The sequence below is a fragment of the Haematobia irritans genome, chromosome 1 (genome assembly GCF_050003625.1).
Source record: "Haematobia irritans isolate KBUSLIRL chromosome 1, ASM5000362v1, whole genome shotgun sequence".
Lineage (NCBI taxonomy): Eukaryota > Metazoa > Arthropoda > Insecta > Diptera > Muscidae > Haematobia > Haematobia irritans.
In genome coordinates this window covers 125,322,879-125,344,233 of record NC_134397.1, presented here as the reverse complement: position 1 = coordinate 125,344,233, position 21,355 = coordinate 125,322,879, and the positions used below count along the sequence as shown (strand labels likewise).

The following is a 21,355-nucleotide window of genomic DNA, read 5'->3' as shown; positions in this document are numbered from 1 at the left end:
AGCAGCTTCCGGGACAGGAGTTTTATACGGCAAAAGGAAGGGGAAAGGTAGGAGATATTTTCAAGCACATAAAACTGTCAAAGTTCGCAAAGAAATATCTGGTTTGGCAAGCCATCTGTACCTGTGGCTTGAAAAGCAGCATTTTCATAGCTTCCGGGACTGTCAACCAAGAAATTTACGTGAAAGAGTTTTGCCTTTCCTGAAGAAACACGGTTGTTCCGTACTGTTTTGGCCGGATTTGGCATCTTGCCATTACGGTAAAAAGGCCATGGAGTGGTACGCCGCCAACAACGTGCAGATGGTTCCAAAGGACAAGAACCGTCCCAACACGCCAGAGTTCCGCCCAATTGAGAAATACTGGGCTATTGTCAAGCGGAATCTAAAGAAGACCAAAAAAACTACTAAGGACGAGCAGCAGTTCAAGGCAAACTGGCTTTCTGCGGCGAAGAAGGTGGACAAGGTGGCTGTACAAAATCTGATGGCAGGTGTCAAGCGTGAGGGCCGGCAATTCGGATTTGGAAAAGCGAAAGCCTAACTGAATATTTTTCCTGAATTTTATACTAATTGAACTTGAAAAAGAAATTTAATTTGATTTTTTAAATAAACGATTTCACCGATTTACACGCGTTTTCCCTTGACCAACTTTTGACCGTATCACCCTTTATGCTGCAATAAAATAATGGAATTAACCAATTGGCGCCTTAAAAATATATACACACAAAGAAAATTTCATTAAAATTTTTTTCTACCAGTGTATGCCCTAAGGTGAAACATAATATGTTTGAACAATACAAACAATATTTTGTTTGGACCAATCCTGAAAATATATATGATTGAAGCAAAATATCTTTTGGGGTATATGTTACAGAAACGATTTTTTTTTGAGGGTGTATGTAATGCGTTTTCATTTTTATTTTAATTGTCTGCCATAACCCTTGTCTATCCTAAAAATATATCGCAGATAGTGCATGTTTAGAAATCTAAACATTCTTCAAAGTCGAAAAAGATAGGACAACATTATGTTTTTAAGTGTATGCTTAATTTTTTTAATGAAGACCCATATATTGAAATAGAATCACATCTGAATAACTAATGCGAAAGATGCTTAAAAAGTGCACGGATGCTTAACAAAAATGAATTCATCCCTATGTCAAGCTCATGTAAATTTGTCAATTTTGTACCACTTCCGGATCCAAAAAGAACGTTTTTATTACATTTTTACTGGGCAGTCGAACAACAGTAAACCTAAGAACTACCTTAGCTGTTATTAATTACACATCACTTGAATGACGAGCACCCTCCAATGGAATACGAATGGCTAAAAGTAACAAGAATATTGCACATTTTATCCGACTTATTTACAATGGTTGTATCAAGATAGCTATGTTGTTGTGTTGCGCTCTTCTCTTGCAAATACTCAATTTTTACTGTTGCACAAATAAGTGTCATGGAAATGACTAAAAAGGATATATCATTCACAATCATTGCCACTCTGAGCAGTAGCACTTTGTTGCTGAAAAAGAACAGGAAACTGAAAAAGTAGGAAATATCCAGAGATGCTATGCTCCATTTGGACATGACTTCTCCGTTTTTTTTATTAAAATTCATATTTTATGTATTGCAGAACAACAAGTGAAGAGTTCACATCTAAAGGAAACAATAAAATGCCAACTCAACACAAAAAATTCAATATGCAGAAATCTTTACATTTTCATAAGAGTCCAGACAAAAGAAAAAGTAAATAACTTTTGTATTCTCACAAATGAATCTACAAGTTTATATTTGTCCCAATTGAAATTGTAAATGATACATATATTTAGCATAGTGCATAGATAATCAACCAATAAAGATAAATCTTCCAGGATTTTTTGCTGTAACGCACAACGGCATGGCTACCGTAGCACCACGGGGGGTATGTGCCAAGGTTGCACTGACGAACACTGTGACTTCAAAAATATAGTCGGCCCCGCCCGACTTTAGACTTTTCTTACTTGCAAGAATGTCTTTAGTGACATACGAAGTTCATGATACACGTATTTGTAGTAAAATTTACAAATTAAAAGAAATAATGAACTATTTTGTGGGAAATAAGAATTTAGTAAATCTTTATGCTTAATTTGTGTATATTTTTTCCAGTTTTTTAGTTAAGTTAACTAACGTACGCAACAAATTATTAGAGTAAAGGAAACTTTCTGCAAACATAATAATTCCATGAACTAAAATAAAGTTAAATTGGCTTTAGTGAAATAGAGAGTTCAAATTTTTTTGAGTGTTGATATAGGTTTTGGGAGATAAACCGCATTTCCATATTTAAGAAATGTGTGAAATTAGAAGCTACCCAGCAAAACAAGCGTCGCCAAAAAAGTAGTCAAAATGTTTTCCTTGAATTTAACATGGGCTTGTCATAGGATGTCCACTATTTCAACAGTGATTGCAGTGAATTTGCATCACTTCTTGAGGCGTGATGCGAATTCAGTGTTTTGGATGTGATTAAAAAAAAATTTGCCATATTTTTCCAAAAAATTAATTTTTATAATGTTTTATAATTTTTAATGCGTTCTTGCGCTTGTCTGAAAACTTTAAATTCAAATATTTTCAAAAGTTCGCAATTTTTCTAGAATGAGTTTAGCATTTAAAAAACAATCATTAATTTGTACCATTTTATTGATGTTTTTAACCTATCTGAAACAAAACAAGTATATACAGTAGTAAGTTCGGCCGGGCCGAATCGTAAATACCCACCACCATGAATCAAATATAATAGTTTCCTTTGAAAACTCTTCGTCGGTGCAGGTATCTTCATAATATATGTAGGATTTAAGAGGGTTTGATGACAGATATTCTCCCAAGCAAATCTATGCAACCAAGATAAAATTAAAGATACCTATGAAGACTAGATCAGATTCTCGATTTATAGGAACCAATTTTTTTTGAATTTTAGAGAAATCATAATCATTTTATCATTTAAATAATGGCGTGTACCGCCATTATTTAAATGATAAAATCTGGAAATTTTACTTTTAGTTTCAAGCAATTTTTATGATCAGTGCTCCTGCTATACCCTCAAGAAGTGAAATCGGTCGATCGGTCAATGTCTTAACATACATAATGGACCGGTAGAAATAAATGCGATACAAATTTTTGAGGGTCTAAAATACCAGTATATTTACATTTTCAGACAAAGTGGATAAAAACTACAGATTCTAGCAGCCCAAGAAATAAATCCGGGAGGTAGGTCTAAATGGGGGCTATACCAAAACATGGACCAATACACAAAAATTTCGACACACCTTTTAATGTTCCTCAAATATCTCTAGAATTCCAATTTCAGACAAATTGGGTAAAACTAAAAAATCTAAAATCGGGCGATCAGCCTATAAGGGGTCTATACCAAAACATGGACCGTTACGGACCATTTTCGACACATCTCTTTATGGTCCTAATACTACCATTTTCGGACCATTTTCGACACACCTCTTTATGGTCCTAATACTATAACATTTTAGATAGTAGCCATGGCCTTTTGATTATACAAAATTCTTTTTATCAATATAATAACATTTTAGATGAGCACAAATATATTTTTCATAAATCTATGTTCACTGAGTTATCATGGTTGCAGGTGAAAATATTACATAGTCGCCACCAAAACAGCTGATATCATATTATTTTGCTCTTCGAATATGATCGTGACAATTATGCTTCTCCGCGTGTATAGAGAATAAAAAAAATAGTTCTCCACTCCTTGCTACGATGTAGTGTATAAAATTCTGTATATTTTCAAATTAATTTTTTGAAAAAAAAAAAAAACAAGTAAGTAAAGTAGAAAGTCGGGCGGGGCCGACTATATCATACCCTAAACTACCCTTACTGAATTAGTAATCATAAACATTGTCTCAATCTGACTATAGCTCATACTCAATGTTGCCAGGGAAAATATTCGGTTTACCCTACAAGGACAAAAAAAGTTCCCTACTTTCCCATACAATTTTCCCTACAATATTTTTCGTTAAATTTAAACATTTTTACAAAACAAAAATGGTTCTAAGTACTTTATTATCTTAAAACATGAATATTCAACGTATATAACTTAGAATATAAATTTGTATTACCACCACCGTTGCCACAGTTGGTAGAATTCTACCCAATATAGTAATCTTTTTTGTTAAATCTCTATAAAAATAAAATTTTGATAATAAATTCTATAGAAATAAAATTTAGAGAAAAGTTCCATAAAAATAAAATTTTGAGAAAATTTTTTATAGAAATAATATTTTGAAAAAAAAATTCTATAGAAATACAATTTTGAGAAAATTTTCTATAGAAATAAAATATTGAGAAAATTTTCTACAGGAATAAAGTTTTGACAAAAATTTCTATAGAAATATTTGTTTGGTAGATTTGTGGTAATCTTCAAATTTTGTTAGATTTTTTTTTGGCACGAGTGGTAACTGTTGTTACCACACATTGTTAAAGATCAAGCCTTGCCGGCTTCTAATTTCCTCATCTGGAGCCACCAAAATGTAAAAATTATTACAAATTGTGTTGAGTGAAAATGTCCCTACATTGTGGCCCTACGTCCCTACAAGACGCTAAGTATTAGAAAAACCCTACATATGGGAAATTTCCTCTACTTCTAGCAACACTGGCTGTTTTGATATTGCACCTACGGAGTTAGTATGCCACTAATATTGAGCCCATTATTAAACAAGTGAGTAAAGTAGAAAGTCGGGCGGGGCCGACTATATCATACCCTAAACCACCCCTACTGAAATAGTATGTTAAACATAAGCATTTGTGGGGTATCATTGGTATAGGTTTTGGAGTATCATTGGTATAGGTTTTGGTGAACATAAAGGGGGGTACATGTTTATGGGTGTCCTGTCACAATCTGAGAAATGTCTAATATTAGGGGCTATAGTTTATTTTGCACCAAAAGAGTTAGTATGCCAGTAATATTGAGTCCATTATTAAAACAACGGAAATCGGTCAATTAGTTGTGGGTAATAAATCCAAATTTCTGCAAATAGGGCAATAGATTTATGTAAGGGCTACATGTAAGTCTAAATACGATCAGCTAGTACATCAAAATTTAAAATTTGAATAACATAGATTAATAAATAAGAGTATTGTGGCCAAATATGACAAAATCGAGCGATGCATATATATGGGACCTATATCTAAATCTCAACCAATTTGTATAATATTTTGCAGGTATGATTGATCCCACAGAAGGTAACTTTGTGTAAAATTTGAGTACGATCAGTTAATAAATGAGGTCCCTATGGTCAAAAATAAGGTTATTAGGGGAACATTTTTCAAAATCGGGCGATACATATATATGGGAGCTATATCTAAATTTTAACCGATTTCGATGAAATTTTGCACATAAAATTGTGCTACATTTAGCCATCCTTGGTTACGATCGGTTGATAAATAAGGGTTTTACGGCCAAATTTGGCAAAATCGACCGATACATATATATGGGAGCTATATTTAAATCTGAACCATTTCAATGAAATTCCGCACATACAGTTAGAGCTATAGAGGATTACATTTAGCTAACCTTGAGTACAATCTGAACCGATTTCGATGAAATTTTGCAGACTTAAAGGGTGATGAAAAAGTTTACTATGTGCAAAATTTGATGACGATCGGTAAAATGCGCATCGTGACTCCATTTGTGAAAATCGGGCGATACATATATATGGGAGCTATATCTAAATTTGATCCGATTTCTTCCAAATTCAATGGCGTTCGTCCTTGTGCCCAGAAAACACCCTGTACCAAATTTCATCAAAATCGGTTAATAATTGCGACCGGAATCCTGTGAACAACAAATACATGGACAGACGGACGGACGGACGGACACCAAGGGCTAGATCGACTCAGGAGGTGATTCTGAGTCGATCGGTATATATTTTATGGGGTCCAAAATCAATATTTCTGGTAGGCACATTTTTTGGCCGATCAAACTTATTATACCCTGACCACTATGTGGTTTAGGGTATAAAAAAAACAAAATCGTTCAATTAGTGTGGGTAATAATCCAAATTTGTGAAAATCGAGCATTATTGTTATGTAAGAGCTACAAGTACGTATAAATATGATCGGCCAGTACATCAAAATTTGAAATTTGAGTAACATTGGTTAATAAATAACAGTACTATGGCCAAATTTGGGAAAATAGAGCGATGCATATATATGTAAGCTATATCTAAATCTGAACCAATTTGCACAACATTTTTCGGGTTTGATTAATACCACAGACGGTTACCTTGTGCACAATTTGAGTACGATTAGGTTATAAATGAGGCCTCTATGGTCAAAAATAAGGTTATTATGGCCAAATTTGGCAAAATCGGGCGATACATATATATGGGAGCTATAACTAAATCTGAACCGATTTCGATGATTTTTTTCACATATCGTTAGTACTATAGGGGACTGGATCTAGCCAACTTTGAGTAAGATCGGTTGATAAATAAGGGGTTTATGGCCAAATTTAGAAAAATCGGGCGGTACATATATATGGGAGCTATAGCTAAATCTGAACCGATTTCGATGATTTTTTGCACATATAGTTAGTGCTATAGAAGATTACATTTAGCCAACTTTGAATAAGATTGGTTGATAAATAAGGGTTTTATGGCCAAATTTAGAAGAATCGGGCGATATATATATATATGAGAGCTATATCTAAATCTGAACCGATTTGGATGAAATTTTGCAGACTTGAAGGGTGGTGAAAAAGATTACCTTCTGCCAAATTTGGTGACCATCCGTTTGAAAAAAAAGCGCAACGTTACCCCATTTGTCGAAATCGGGCGATACATATATATGGGAGCTATATCTAAATTTGATCCGATTTCTTCCAAATTCAATAGCGTTCGTCCTTGTGCCCAAAAAACTCCCTGTACCAAATTTCATCAAAATCGGTTAATAATTGCGACCGGAATCCTGTGAACAGCAAATACATGGACAGACGGACGGACGGACACCAAGCGCTAGATCGACTCAGGAGGTGAACCTCTATGTGGTTTAGGGTATAAAAAAAATAGTAGATTGAGCATAAAAAAATTTATAATCTGTTTTGTGCTTTTTATTGTTGGTTTCTTCGTCAATCATTATTATTGTTTTGAAAGCCATGCGTTGACTAAGAGTACCAATTAACTAAGTGTACCCACTGAGGAAAAGTACTACCTTTGACAAATTTATTTGGGCAAAGTCCTATAGGCTACAATATGGTTGGATGGACGGCCGCTTCGGAGTTGCCACATTCCTCAACAGTATCCCCTATTTGCGGTGAAACTATCAACCAATTATCAGTTTAAATTCATTCATCCAACCTTCATACATCATCTTGCAGACTTTGCCCAAATAAATTTGACAAACATTGTTTTCCTCTGTTGGTTAAGATACGCTTGTAGGTTAGACAACGTATGGTGTTAAGCTAAAATAAAAAAAAAATAATAATAATCAAATAGAATGAAATTGCATACTATTGAGTGATTGAAATCGAAAAATATACTTTCTGCGTATATCGGGTCAATATTATACTATGATGAAGAATAGATCCCCATCACTCATAGAAAAAATCATGCACGGCGTGCTCATTTCAAAACGATTCGTTCATGAAAATGTATCAACAGGTAGGTAGGTGGTATCAAAAGGAGACCGCCTGTTCTCCGACAACGATAAAATGACACCATGCGTTGTCAAATCACCAACCAGCGCTCATGATTTGAAAACGTTATGGTAACGAATTTATAAACAAAACAAGTAAGGAAAGTCTAAAGTCGGGCGGGGCCGACTATATTATACCCTGCACCACTTTGTAGATCTAAATTTTCGATACCATATCACATCCGTCAAATGTGTTGGGGGCTATATATAAATGTTTGTCCCAAATACATACATTTAAATATCACTCGATTTGGACAGAATTTGATAGACTTTTACAAAATCTATAGACTCAAAATTTAAGTCGGCTAATGCATTAGGGTGGAACACAATGTTAGTAAAAAAAAATATGGGAAACATTTAAATCTTAAGCAATTTTAAGGAAACTTCGCAAAAGTTTATTTATGATTTATCGCTCGATATATATGTATTAGAAATTTAGGAAAATTAGAGTCATTTTTACAACCTTTCGACTAAGCAGTGGCGATTTTACAAGGAAAATGTATTTTGAGCATTTTTGTCGAAATCAGAAAAACATATATATGGGAGCTATATCTAAATCTGAACCGATTTCAACCAAATTTGGCACGCATAGCTATAATGCTAATTCTACTCCCTGTACAAAATTTCAACTAAATCGGAGCAAAAAATTGGCCTCTGTTGTCATATGAGTGTAAATCGGGGGAAAGCTATACATGGGAGCTATATCTAAGTCTGAACTGATTTCAACCAAATTTGGCACGCATAGCTACAATGCTAATTCTACACCCTGTGCAAAATTTCAACTAAATCGGAGCAAAAAATTGGCCTCTGTGGTCATATGAGTGTAAATCGGGCGAAAGCTATATATGGGAGCTATATCTAAATCTGAACTGATTTCAACCAAATTTGGCACGCATAGCTACAATGCTAATTCTACACCCTGTGCAAAATTTCAACTAAATCGGAGCAAAAAATTGGCCTCTGTGGTCATATGAGTGTAAATCGGGCGAAAGCTATATATGGGAGCGATATCTAAATCTGAACCGATTTCAACCAAATGTGACACGCATAGCTACAATGCTAATTCTACTCCCTGTGCAAAATTTCAACTAAATCGGAGCAAAAATTTGGCCTCTGTGGTCATATGAGTGTAAATCGGGCGAACGATATATATGGGAGCTATATCTAAATCTGAACCGATTTCAATAAAATTTGGCACGCTAGACTACACTACTAATTGAACTCCTAGTGCAAAATTTCAACCAAATTGGGGTAATACTCAGGCTTCTAGGGCCGTATAAGTGCATATCGGGCGAAAGATATATATGGGAGCTATATCTAAATCTGAACCGATTTCTTCCAAAATCAATAGGGTTCTATTTTGACCCAAAACACTACTTGTGCCAAATTCGAAGTCGATTGGGCTTAAATTACTACCTAATCCCTTGGTTACAAAAATGTGTTCACGGACAGACTGACAGACGGACATGGCTATATCGACTCAGGAGCCCACCCTAAGCATTTTTGTCAAAGACACTATGTATCTTTCTCGTCTCCTTCTGGGTGTTGCAAACATATGCACTAACTTATAATACCCTGTTCCACAGTGTGGCGCAGGGTATAAAAAAAAAAAAGATTTCCGCTATCATGACTCGAACCTGTGTTTTCTGCACAATACGTGTACGCCTTAGCATATTGCACCACCGAGGTTGCCATATTAACGACTAACGATTATTTTAAGACCTTTCATGGCCAAAGAAAAACGAATGCCGTTCATGAAATCGTGAACGCCCGTGGATGAAATTGTGAACATTCCGTTTTAAATTTTTTGTGAACGTTTTCGTTTCATTTTGTCGCCGTTCGTTCACGACTGTGAAACGTAGTTTTTTCTATTAGTGATTTGTCACAATTATTCTTTTTTGGTAGGTAAAATGCTTGTCGAGCCACCAGTGTAAATGAAACTTTAGCAATTATTTCAAGACTTAGATATTCTATGAATACATTCTAATGTGGAAAATAATGAGTCAAAAAGTATATCTAATAGATTAAGAGGCATTAGCTTAAGATTTTGCCTTCTGAGTTTGCCCAAAACATTGGGGAATTATTTTTTTTATGTATGGCACAATGCAGTCTAAGCATCCCTTTTGTGCATAGGAATTTATGTAGGATATATAATCACACTCCTACCCTCAGACATATTCATACACATTATGTTTTTATTTATTTCTCTTATTTTGTTTCCATAGCATTTGATGATGGTTTTGCTCTTTGGACTTTATCATCAACATCACCATCATCATCAGTGAGTCTATTCATTCGAGTCCATTATATTTAACATTCAAATAGACACTCAGTAGAATGATGCTGGTCTGATATCCAAAACCTTTGGGTTCGACAACATCAATAAAGTTGCTCACTCTCTGTTAGTTGCCCCCAGAGTGGAACCCAAGTGGTTAAGATAATGGTAAAACGTTCTGAATGAACTCGAGTGTTAAACCTCTGGGGTCAGTTATTTTATAACTTGCCTTTTTTCACAGTCGGATGTTTAAAATGAGCACAAAATGTTTTGTGCAACCATCATCTAAAGTAAGTACATTCGGAATGACCATATTCATAAATATATCCATATGCAGCATACAATGATGCTAAAGGGGTTTTCGTTGAGTATAACTCAAATTTTAATTTGAATTTTTTATACTCAGCCCATGAAGAAGACCTTAAATCAGTATACTAAGTTATATGAAAAATTTAACTAATAGTGTTTTTAACATTTTCGTTCTTTTATGCACATTGTAATTTAGTTATTATATGTTTAGCCAATGAGAAAGATTTAAAATCGTAACCCATTAAAAAAGAGGTTTCCAAGAAATGTAAGGGGTGATTTCTAAGGGGCATAGAAATATTTCCAAAAAAAAGAAACATGTCAGTAATGTCTAGGGTCGGCGGGACCGACTATATTATACCCCTCACCACTATGTATACCAAAATTTTATAAATCATTTGCTTTTTGCGAGCTATATAAAAGTTTATATTCCCATATACAAATATTTAAATATGAACCGATTTGGACAATGCACTGAAAAAACGGTGAAAATACCAGGAAGAAAACTTTTGATTTATTTTATAAAATTTTGAATATTTAAAAAAATTTTTAACTAAACAGTATTACAAGCACTGGCATCACGCCGATATCACAAAAATAAGTATATATTTTTCGACAAATTCAAGAAAAATTATTAGACATTAATCATTTTTTTAATTTTTTAAAGAAAACTTTGTAGTTTGAAGGAAAAAAATTGAGTTCAAGAATGCAGGAATGTCCTTAGTGACATACGAAGTTCATGATGGACGCTTTTGCAGTAAAATTTACAAATTTGGAGAAATAATGAACTATATTTTGAGAAATACGAATTTAGTAAATTTGTGTATAATTTTTTCATTTAACTAAAGTGCGCAAAAAATTATTAGAGTAAATGAAACTTTCTCCAAATATAATAATTTCATGAACTAAAATATGGTTAAATTGGCTTTAGTGAAATAGAGAGTTCACTTTTTTGAGTGTGTTAGTAAAAAAGTAAGTAAAATCTGAAGTCGGAAGGCGCCGACTCTATTATACACGCAAAGAAAAAAAACAAGTTTGGACATGATTGTCGCATCCATTCAATACTTATCTTGAGCATGTAATTGTCGCAAAAAACCATGTACTTTGTCTGTGTGAAAAAATTTTCTAGCCGAATAGGGAGCCACCGTGGTGCAATGGTTAGCATGCCCGCCTTGCATACACAAGGTCGTGGATTCGATTCCTGCTACGACCGAACACCAAAAAGTTTTTCAGCGGTGGATTATCCCACCTCAGTAATGCTGGTGACATTTCTGAGGGTTTCAAAGCTTCTCTAAGTGGTTTCACTGGAATGTGGAACGCCGTTCGGACTCGGCTATAAAAAGGAGGTCCCTTGTCATTGAGCTTAACATTGAATCGGGCAGCACTCAGTGATAAGAGAGAAGTTCACCACTGTGGTATCACAATGGACTGAATAGTATAAGTGAGCTTGATACATCGGGCTGCCACATAACCTAACCTAACCTAGCCGAATTTTCTGGCAATAAGCATTTAAATGTTTCTCAAATGCCCCAAACACGTTCTATCATTTAAATTATAGAATTTGAGACCATTACATGGTCGGGAAAATCATCTACCAGACCATTCTTTTATTTTACTTTTTTGCAGGGAAAAAAGTATTTTTATAGGTTACGTATAGATATGTTTAGAACTAACATGGTTGCAGGTGAAAATGTTACATGGTCGCCGCAAAAATAGCTCCTATCATGTTATTTTGCTCTTCGAATATGATTGTGACAATCATGTTTCTTCTCAACATTTTTGATACCATCTTAAATCCTTTAAACATGTTGGGAGCTCTTTAAAATTTTATAATTTAATGTTTTTGTTGTTTTTCGATCTTTATTTTCAAATGAAAGTCTTCTGTTTTTTCGAGCTTGAGATCCGTATATATTTATGTATTATTTTCTTTCAATATTTCGCAATTTCTTTGAATTGCTTCTTCAGGAAATATGTATCTATAATAAGTATATTATAATAAATTAAATTAATAGTATAAACTATTGATAACAAACTTTTTTTTATATATTAAATACATTAACAACATAAATAATTAACATCTCAACATAACACATTGTACTAGGCTAACATAAAAAGTAGGTGGATACAACATTCATTTCACTTACATCGTCTACAATAACTAAACACTTATTCTTATTGGAGTCAGCGAAACATCACTGCTCTCGTCAGGTTTCATTATTGCACTGAATGTTGCTCTGCAAATTGCTCGTCGTATATTCTAGTTTTGTTTCTGCATACCATTTGTCTGTATATGTGAGCGATGTTGTCCGTGTCTGTTTTGTAATTTATTCTCCTCGTGGTTGGTACGTTGTTTATGTGTAACATTTCTAAGGTGTATCTCTTGTTTATGTTGCTCTCTCGTTGTAACACACGAACTCTGTCAAAGTTTGGATGGTGGTTAGTTGCTGCACAGTGGGTCGCTAACGCAGTTTTTTGTATTTTGTTGTTATTACGTGTTTTGATGTCAGATTTGTGTCCGGATAACCTTGTTTTTAATTTGTTTTTGGTGGTCCCTATGTATATTTTTTGGCAATTTTCTTCTGAGTTTCCATCACACGGAATCTCATAAATTACATTTGGTGTTTCGGAAAGAAACGAACTATGGACAAAAGAGGGGGAAAAAATACAAAAACTAAAAGAAAAATCGAAAGAAATACATAAGGCGAAATTCAAGAAACTGAGTGAAAAACAAAAAACTGATCTCAACATAAAAACAAACGAAAAATGGTTCGTTAACAAAACAAATACAGTTTTCCCTGATGACATAAAATGGATTCTCTCCCTTGGACCAAAATTCGGTCTACCAACAGAAAAAGGGGATTTCCCGCTCTTTAAATACATAGCCGATGGGGAAAGTTTGATACAAACTCACACCAACAAGGAACAACAAGAAAGAGCCAGGACAAAATTTGCGACATCATTAGAAAATCATCTCAACAAAATGAACCTGAACGGAAGAGAAAGATTTATTTCAAACACTGTGGAACGAACAAAAAAATTCTTGAAGGCTCATAAGAACATTTTAATCCTAAACGCAGATAAAGGCAACGTAAGTGTAGCTATGGAGAAAAAGGATTACAAGGACAGAATGCTGAACATAGTAGGGGATATGATGTCCTACCAAAGATTAAATAAGGACCCAACACAAGTTTTACAAAAGAAAAATAACGAAATAGTTGACGAACTATTCAAAAACAACATCATTTCTGAAGCTGAAAAACGAAGAATGAAGACGGAAGTTGCAATGGCCCCTAGAATTTACGGTGTACCAAAAATACATAAAGAAAATTTCCCATTAAGACCTATATGCTCATCAATCAATGCCCCCTCAGCAGAAATGAGTAAATTTCTGGTAAATATATTAAGAAAACTTACCACAGGATCTAAATACAATATAAGTGACTCGACACAATTTAGAAATAAAATCAAAGACTTAACTATAAATCCGGATGAAAAACTTATATCTTTTGACGTGGTGTCACTATTCCCAAGCGTACCCGTGGACGTAGCCCTCAGGATTATAGAAGAACGATGGGACGAAATAGAAACACACACAAACATGACAAAGCCCTTATTCATAAAGATATTAAAATTTTGTATAATAGACAACAGGTACTTTAAATTTGACGACAAGATATATAAACAGAAAAAAGGTTTGCCAATGGGATCACCAGCTTCACCAATTATCGCGGATATATTAATGGAGAGACTACTGGACAGCTGTATGCAATAACTGGAAAAAAGACCAAAGTTCATAACGAAGTATGTAGATGACCTCTTTGCAATTATCAGGGAAACGGAAATAGAAAAAACGCTGGCAGCACTCAACAGTTTCCACAATAACATCCGCTTCACTATGGAACTTGAACAAAACCAAAAGTTACCATATTTAGATTTACTAATAACCAAGGACGAAGGAAAACTTAAAATGGACTGGTACCAAAAAAACACAGCTTCTGGACGAATTATGAACTACTTCTCAAACCATCCGAAACGTATAATAATAAATACAGCTAAAAATTTGATCCATAGAGTATTATCCATTAGTGACCATCAATTTCAACAAAAAAACAAGAAAAAACTTCAAGATATCTTGGAAAATAATAATTTTCCCTCAAATCTTATAAAAAGTTTAATAGCCGAGTATAAACCATCATCAAAAAAGAGGGACGATGAAAACGACAAAAAAACATTTAGATCCTTGACATATGTACCAACTATCTCAGAAAGGATATCAAAATCCGATATTTTTGATAAAAATAAATACAGCTTGGCACATAAATCCAACAATACGGTGAAAAAATTGTTTAGTAATACAAAAGACCGTATCCCCTCATCCGAAACACCAAATGTAATTTATGAGATTCCGTGTGATGGAAACTCAGAAGAAAATTGCCAAAAAACATAGGGACCACCAAAAACAAATTAAAAACAAGGTTATCCGGACACAAATCTGACATCAAAACACGTAATAACAACAAAATACAAAAAACTGCGTTAGCGACCCACTGTGCAGCAACTAACCACCATCCAAACTTTGACAGAGTTCGTGTGTTACAACGAGAGAGCAACATAAACAAGAGATACACCTTAGAAATGTTACACATAAACAACGTACCAACGACGAGGAGAATAAATTACAAAACAGACACGGACAACATCGCTCACATATACAGACAAATGGTATGCAGAAACAAAACTAGAATATACGACGAGCAATTTGCAGAGCAACATTCAGTGCAATAATGAAACCTGACGAGAGCAGTGATGTTTCGCTGACTCCAATAAGAATAAGTGTTTAGTTATTGTAGACGATGTAAGTGAAATGAATGTTGTATCCACCTACTTTTTATGTTAGCCTAGTACAATGTGTTATGTTGAGATGTTAATTATTTATGTTGTTAATGTATTTAATATATAAAAAAAGTTTGTTATCAATAGTTTATACTATTAATTTAATTTATTATAATATACTTATTATAGATACATATTTCCTGAAGAAGCAATTCAAAGAAATTGCGAAATATTGAAAGAAAATAATACATAAATATATACGGATCTCAAGCTCGAAAAAACAGAAGACTTTCATTTTATAATTTATTTTATTTATTTGTATATTTATAATGTGTTATAATTATAATTATAGTGCCGATTTCAATAGTTGAAATAATATCCATCTTAAACAGGGTTGCAATAATTAACATAATGGGAATTTTTATAAAAATTTGAGGAATTTTTTTAATAGTAATAATTTATATAATTAAGGATATTTTAAAAGTAATATGTTATTAGTATTTTTAATAATATCGAAGAAAGTTTAAGATGTAAATGCAAAGACGTGATAATATGTAAAAAAAATGATTAAGGACAAGATAAATGTAAATTAATTCCGATATAATTGAAGTATTCGTTTTTTAAAAATAAAGGGGTTGCTGATGCTTTTTATGTTGTATATTAATTAATGGAGTTTTTAACATTTTCGTTCTTTTATGCACATTGTAATTTAGTTATTATGTGTTTAGCCAATGAGGAAGATCGTTGTATATTTAAAAATGAACAAATTTCGACAAAAGTTTTGTTCTTTTACAAAATCTCTAGACTCAAAATTTAAATCGGTTAATGTTCGGGGCGAAGCACAATGTTAGTAAAACATATTGGAAATATTTAAATCTAAAGCCATTGTATAAAATTTCTCAAATCTATATTTATGATTTATCGGCCGATACTTACGAATTAGAGTGCAGGTAAATTTGAATCATTTTTGCGAGTTTTCGACTTAGCAGTGATGATTTTACAAGGGAAAAATGGGTATTTCGGCCATATTTGCCCAAATCGGAAGAACATATATATGAGGATTTGTCTAAATCTTAACCAAATTTGACTAAATTCGGCAAACATTGACCTCCGTGGTCATATGAATCTAAATCGGGTGAAAGATATATGTATATGGGAGTTATATCTAAATCTGAACCGATTTTGACCCAATTTGGCATGCAAAGAAAGAATGTTAGTGCCTTCCTCTGGGGAGTGGGCTTGGACCCCCAGCAAAATTTTATAAATTTTCTTTCCTGGTGGCTTCACTATTTATTCAGTGCATGCACAATCGAATTGCTTGGATTGTGGTAGTAGTTGCCGATGGCAATATATAGTTTTATTTTTTAATATTGTCTTCTAAATTGTAAGTTAGTTTATTTATTATAAGTTAATGTTTGAAGACTGATATTTACGAAATAAAACTGTGCTTTATCTTATGCCATAAGTTCCTAAATTTTTGTTTGGTTTAATAACTAAAGCTCCTTTATTATTTTGTTTAGTCTGATTTTTGGTCGATTTAATTAAAAAATAGTAATTGATATTAAAACTATACGTTCGTCACCAACAAAGTAGAGAAAATGTTCCTTTTGGTTCCGGAAGTGGTGCAAAATTGGCGCAGAAGCGATGAGTTTAACATGGGCATGACGTAAGACGGATGTCCGCCATTTCAACAGCCGTTGCACTGAATTTTCATCACTTCTTAAGATGTGATCCGAATTCAGTGTTTTGGATGTAAATAAAACAATTTTTTGATATTTTCCCAAATAAATAATTTTTATAATTTTCATGTTTTTAATGCATTCTAACGCTTTCTGAATTTGTGGCGACCAAATTTGTACCATTTCATTAAATCTTACTCTTTTTTAACCTATTTGAAAAAAAAAATTATCCGTTAAAACTAAAAATGCATTAAAACAACTTCTTTTGTAGTTAAAGAATTTAACTTTTTTGTGAGGACATTTTTGGAAGTGCTTTTAAAGTTATGCCTTTAAAACAACTCCCAAATTTGTTTTGCTAAGAAAGCGTGGAAATATGTTTAGTTGCTTTATTATAAATTAATTGTCTAGTTATGTTGAAGTCTGAGTTTTTATTGATATTTATAAAATAAATCATTAATTGAACCTATAACTTCAGTCTATTAAATTTTAGCTAGGGGTGCTATACCTAAACATGAACCGATTTGATATTCTGCAAAATTTACGAGACTAACAAAACATTTGAATATACGAAATTTGAAGAATATCGGTTGATAAATACGTCATTTATGACGAGATCGATTATAAATATATGCCAGCTATATATAAATATGAACCGATCGCCTTTGAGGCAAAACAAGACCCCTTACCAATTTTGAAAACGATCCGACTAAAACTGCGGACTGCACTTTGCACATAAAAGTATGTACATCAACAGATGGACATAACATACAGACGGACATTGCTAGATCGACTCAGAATTTAATTCTAAGACGATCGGATTGGTCTATGACGGCTCCTTTTAGGCGTTACATACAAATGCACAAATTTATTAAACCCTGTGCCACAGTAGTTGGGAAGGATATTAAAAAAAACCTGTATGGACAGTCTGAAGTCCAGAAGTAAAATTTAAACGGGTAGCTAATTTTCATAAGATTTATCAGAAATTTTGAATTATTTGAGATCCATAAATAAATGCAGGAATTTCATTCCATTTTCCATTTATAAATCGATGTTTCGCCATTTTACTTCTATAGAAACAATATTCGTAACTGTCCAGCTATGCCTGTCATCGGTTGTATGGTAGTGGTTATTTAAAATTCCGCCCGTCTCAATTTATGGCAGTTTATGTTTGTTTTATACATCCGACACATTACATTTTTTAACATATAAACTTTCTATCTGATTAGCCCGACATTTTGATTTTTGTGTATTTTTCTTTTTTATATAGATTTATTTTTTTTTTTATAAAATGCCTATATAGACCAATTTTTACTTCTTAAACTTCTGGAAGCCTAATTATTTTTTTAAAATTTGTGTTTCTACAAATTCATATTCTGGAGATTGTTGTTATCTACCGACATTTTTATGTGGCCTCTATATAGTCTTGTGTCGTATTTTAATTTATTGGCCTGAAATTAAAATGTAGAGTTCTTTACATACATAAAATGCTGAGATTTGTCGTCGAGTCGTATCAAAAATTAAAATTAGAGTACTTATGTCAAAATAGAATACTTATATCGGTCTATTTTTGGAACACTACACCTTAAAATTACAATTGGAATACTGTTAAAATGAGATTTAGGTACACCACCTGGAGTCGACTCCGGAGTCGGAGTCGAGGCTAATAAGAAATGCTGGAGTCGGAGTCGGAGTCGAGCAAAAATGGCTCCACAGCCCTGCTAGTAACCATGAGCTTGACCTCAATATATTCGGTTTTATTTGATACTAATGTCCCATGGGGCGAATACTCTACATCACATAAATGCATTCCGATGTTGCTTATACGCACCCATGGTCCCTTATATATTATTCGTCGTTAAAAAAGAATCAAACCGTCGATTTTAAGTCTACTCATTTTCGTTTTAGACTTTTTAATATATCCGAAAAGTCGACTTTCCCCAAATCAAGTTTCGATGGATTTTCGTTTTTTATGATTTACTTATTTAGATACACAGCAGATGTATGCAGTTGAAGCTAATGTTTTGCAATAAATGGTGAGATACATATAATTGATTGACGTCAGTTATTGCAAATATGAGAATTTCTAATATGAGAGTATGTCAAGGTTATACCCTACACTGAAAAGCAGTGAACCCATCAGAAAGGAAAATATTGGTTAATTTTAGAAAATTTAGGTCAATTTTTGAAAATTTTAACGACAGATGTCACGCCGATTTCACAAAAAATATGTAAATATTTTGCAACCAATTCAAAAGAATTTATTAGACATACATGTTAAAGCAAATTTCGGAGTTTGAAGGGAAATATTGGAGTTTAAAATTGCAAAACAGTTGTATGGCACATACGAAGTTTCAAATGGACACATTTCTGACAAATTTTAAGAAATTCTGAACTATTTTGTGGGACAGAGGAATTTAGCAAATCTTTATGCTTCATTTTTGTATAATTTGGTACCTTTTTTTGTTCATTGAACTAACATAAGCAAAAAATTATTAAAGTTAAGGCAACTTTCTCAAAACATAATAATAATTCCATGAACTATAATAGAATTATAATGGCCATATAGGGTTCACTTTTTAAACACTCCACCATATTCTGAGTCGATCTAGCCACTTCCGTCCGTCCATCTGTTGAAATCACTCTAACTTCCAAACGAAATAAGCTATCGACTTGAAACTTGGCACAAGTAGTTGCTATTGATGTAGGTCAGATGGTATTGCAAGTGGAACATACCGGACCAATTTTTCGTATTTCCCCCATATAAACCGATCTCCAGATTTGACCTCCGGAGCCTCTTGGAGGAAAAAATTTCATCCGATCCACTTCAAATTTGATACGTGGTGTAAGTATATGGTCTCTAACAACTATGCAAAAATTGGCCCATATCGGTGCATAATTATATATAGCCCCCATATAAACCGATCCCCAGATTTGGCCTCTGGACTTAGAATAGCAAAATTCACCCTAGCCGGTTGAAATTTGGTACGTGATGTAAATATATAGTCTATAACAACTATGCAAAAATTGGTCGACATCGGTCCATAATTGTATATAGCCCCCCATATAAACCGATCCCCCCCTTTGACCACCGGAACCCCTTGAAGGAGCAAAATTCATCCGATCCGATTTAAATTTGATACGTGGTGTTAATATGTGATCTCTAACAATAATACAAAAATTAGTCCATATCGGTTCATAATTATACACCCTCAAAAAAATCGCTTCTGTACTATATACCCCAAACAGATTTTGCTTCAGGTATATATATTTTCAGGATTGGTCCAAACAAAATATTGTTTGTATTGTTCAAACATATTATGTTGTACCTTAGGGCATACACTGGTAGTAAAAAATTTTAATGAAATTTTCTTTGTGTGGATATATTTTTAGGGCGCCAATTGGTTACTTCCATTATTTTACTTGCATCATACCCTCTAGGTCTCTCTTTCTAAACACATATATGTTTATAGGCTATTTCCGAACTAATATTTGTTTGCATCTATTATATTTACATATTATATTTACAAACATTTTATGTCCCAAACATAATATGTTCTAACATATTAACATATATGTCCCAAACATGTTATGCTAGTTTATGAACATGTTTGCACTTAAAAATATTGTGTTAAAAAATTTGAGTTCCAAACATATAATTTTTACATCCAAACATATGAAAAATAGTCTTTTTCGTCCGTGTATACAGCTGCCATATGAACCGATCCCAAGATTTAACCTCCGAAGCCTCTTGGAGCAGCAAAATTCATCCCATTCGTTTGAAATTTTGTACATTGTGCTAATATATGGCCGCTAAAAACCGTGCCAAACCTGGTTCATATCGGTCTATAGTTATATATATCCCCAGATAAACCGATCCCCAATCATACAAAAATTGGTGGATATCGGTTCATCTTTGTATATAAACCCCATATAAAGCGACCCCCATATTTCAATTCTGAATCTCTAATTACCGCGCAAACGTTCATATGGGTTCGTAATTATTTGTAGACTTTCCTATATACCGGCCAAGAACTGAATTATATACGTATTTAATCTGCTTTTTTATCTAATTTACACCACGTATGGATTAACTTACAATTTAGAAGACAATGTTAAGAAGTTTTAAGATACCTTGCCATCGGTAAATATTACCACAACCCAAGTAATTCGATTGTGTGTGACAGTCTTCAGTAGAAGTTTCTACGCTGTCCAAGGTGGAGGGGACATAAGATGCGGTCTGACCGAACTTACGGCCGTATATACTTGTTTTAACTGACTTATTCTTCCGAATTCGACTAAAACGTTAATTGTATCAATCATTTTTTTTAAATTCTCAATTTTTGACTTAACTAACTTAATGTTTCTATCTTGAAGTTTATTGCATCAATTAATAAATTTATTGAAAACAATGTTCAACTTCAATGACCTTTTTAATTGGAAATATTTTGGTGATATTTTTCTGTGTATGCAGATATTTGTATATGGGAATATAAATTTTTATATAGTTCCAAACAATTTGAAGGTGTTAAGATGTTATCAATGATTTTTGTACACATAGTGGTGAGTGGTATCATAT

General features: G+C 33.3%; 1 protein-coding gene across 1 annotated transcript; it reads left to right on the top strand.

Moving 5' to 3' along the window:
* The first annotated feature begins 13,367 nt into the window (after positions 1-13,367).
* Positions 13,368-14,039, top strand: LOC142231435 (uncharacterized). Its single transcript, XM_075302046.1, has one exon. The coding sequence runs from the start codon at positions 13,368-13,370 to the stop codon at positions 14,037-14,039; it is 672 nt and encodes a 223-aa protein (XP_075158161.1).
* Positions 14,040-21,355: the final 7,316 nt, after the last annotated feature.

What these genes read in the sequence shown, in the direction of transcription:
- LOC142231435 (XM_075302046.1), top strand. Translation starts at nt 13,368, where the DNA reads ATGGAGAAAAAGGATTACAAGGACAGAATGCTGAACATAGTAGGGGAT.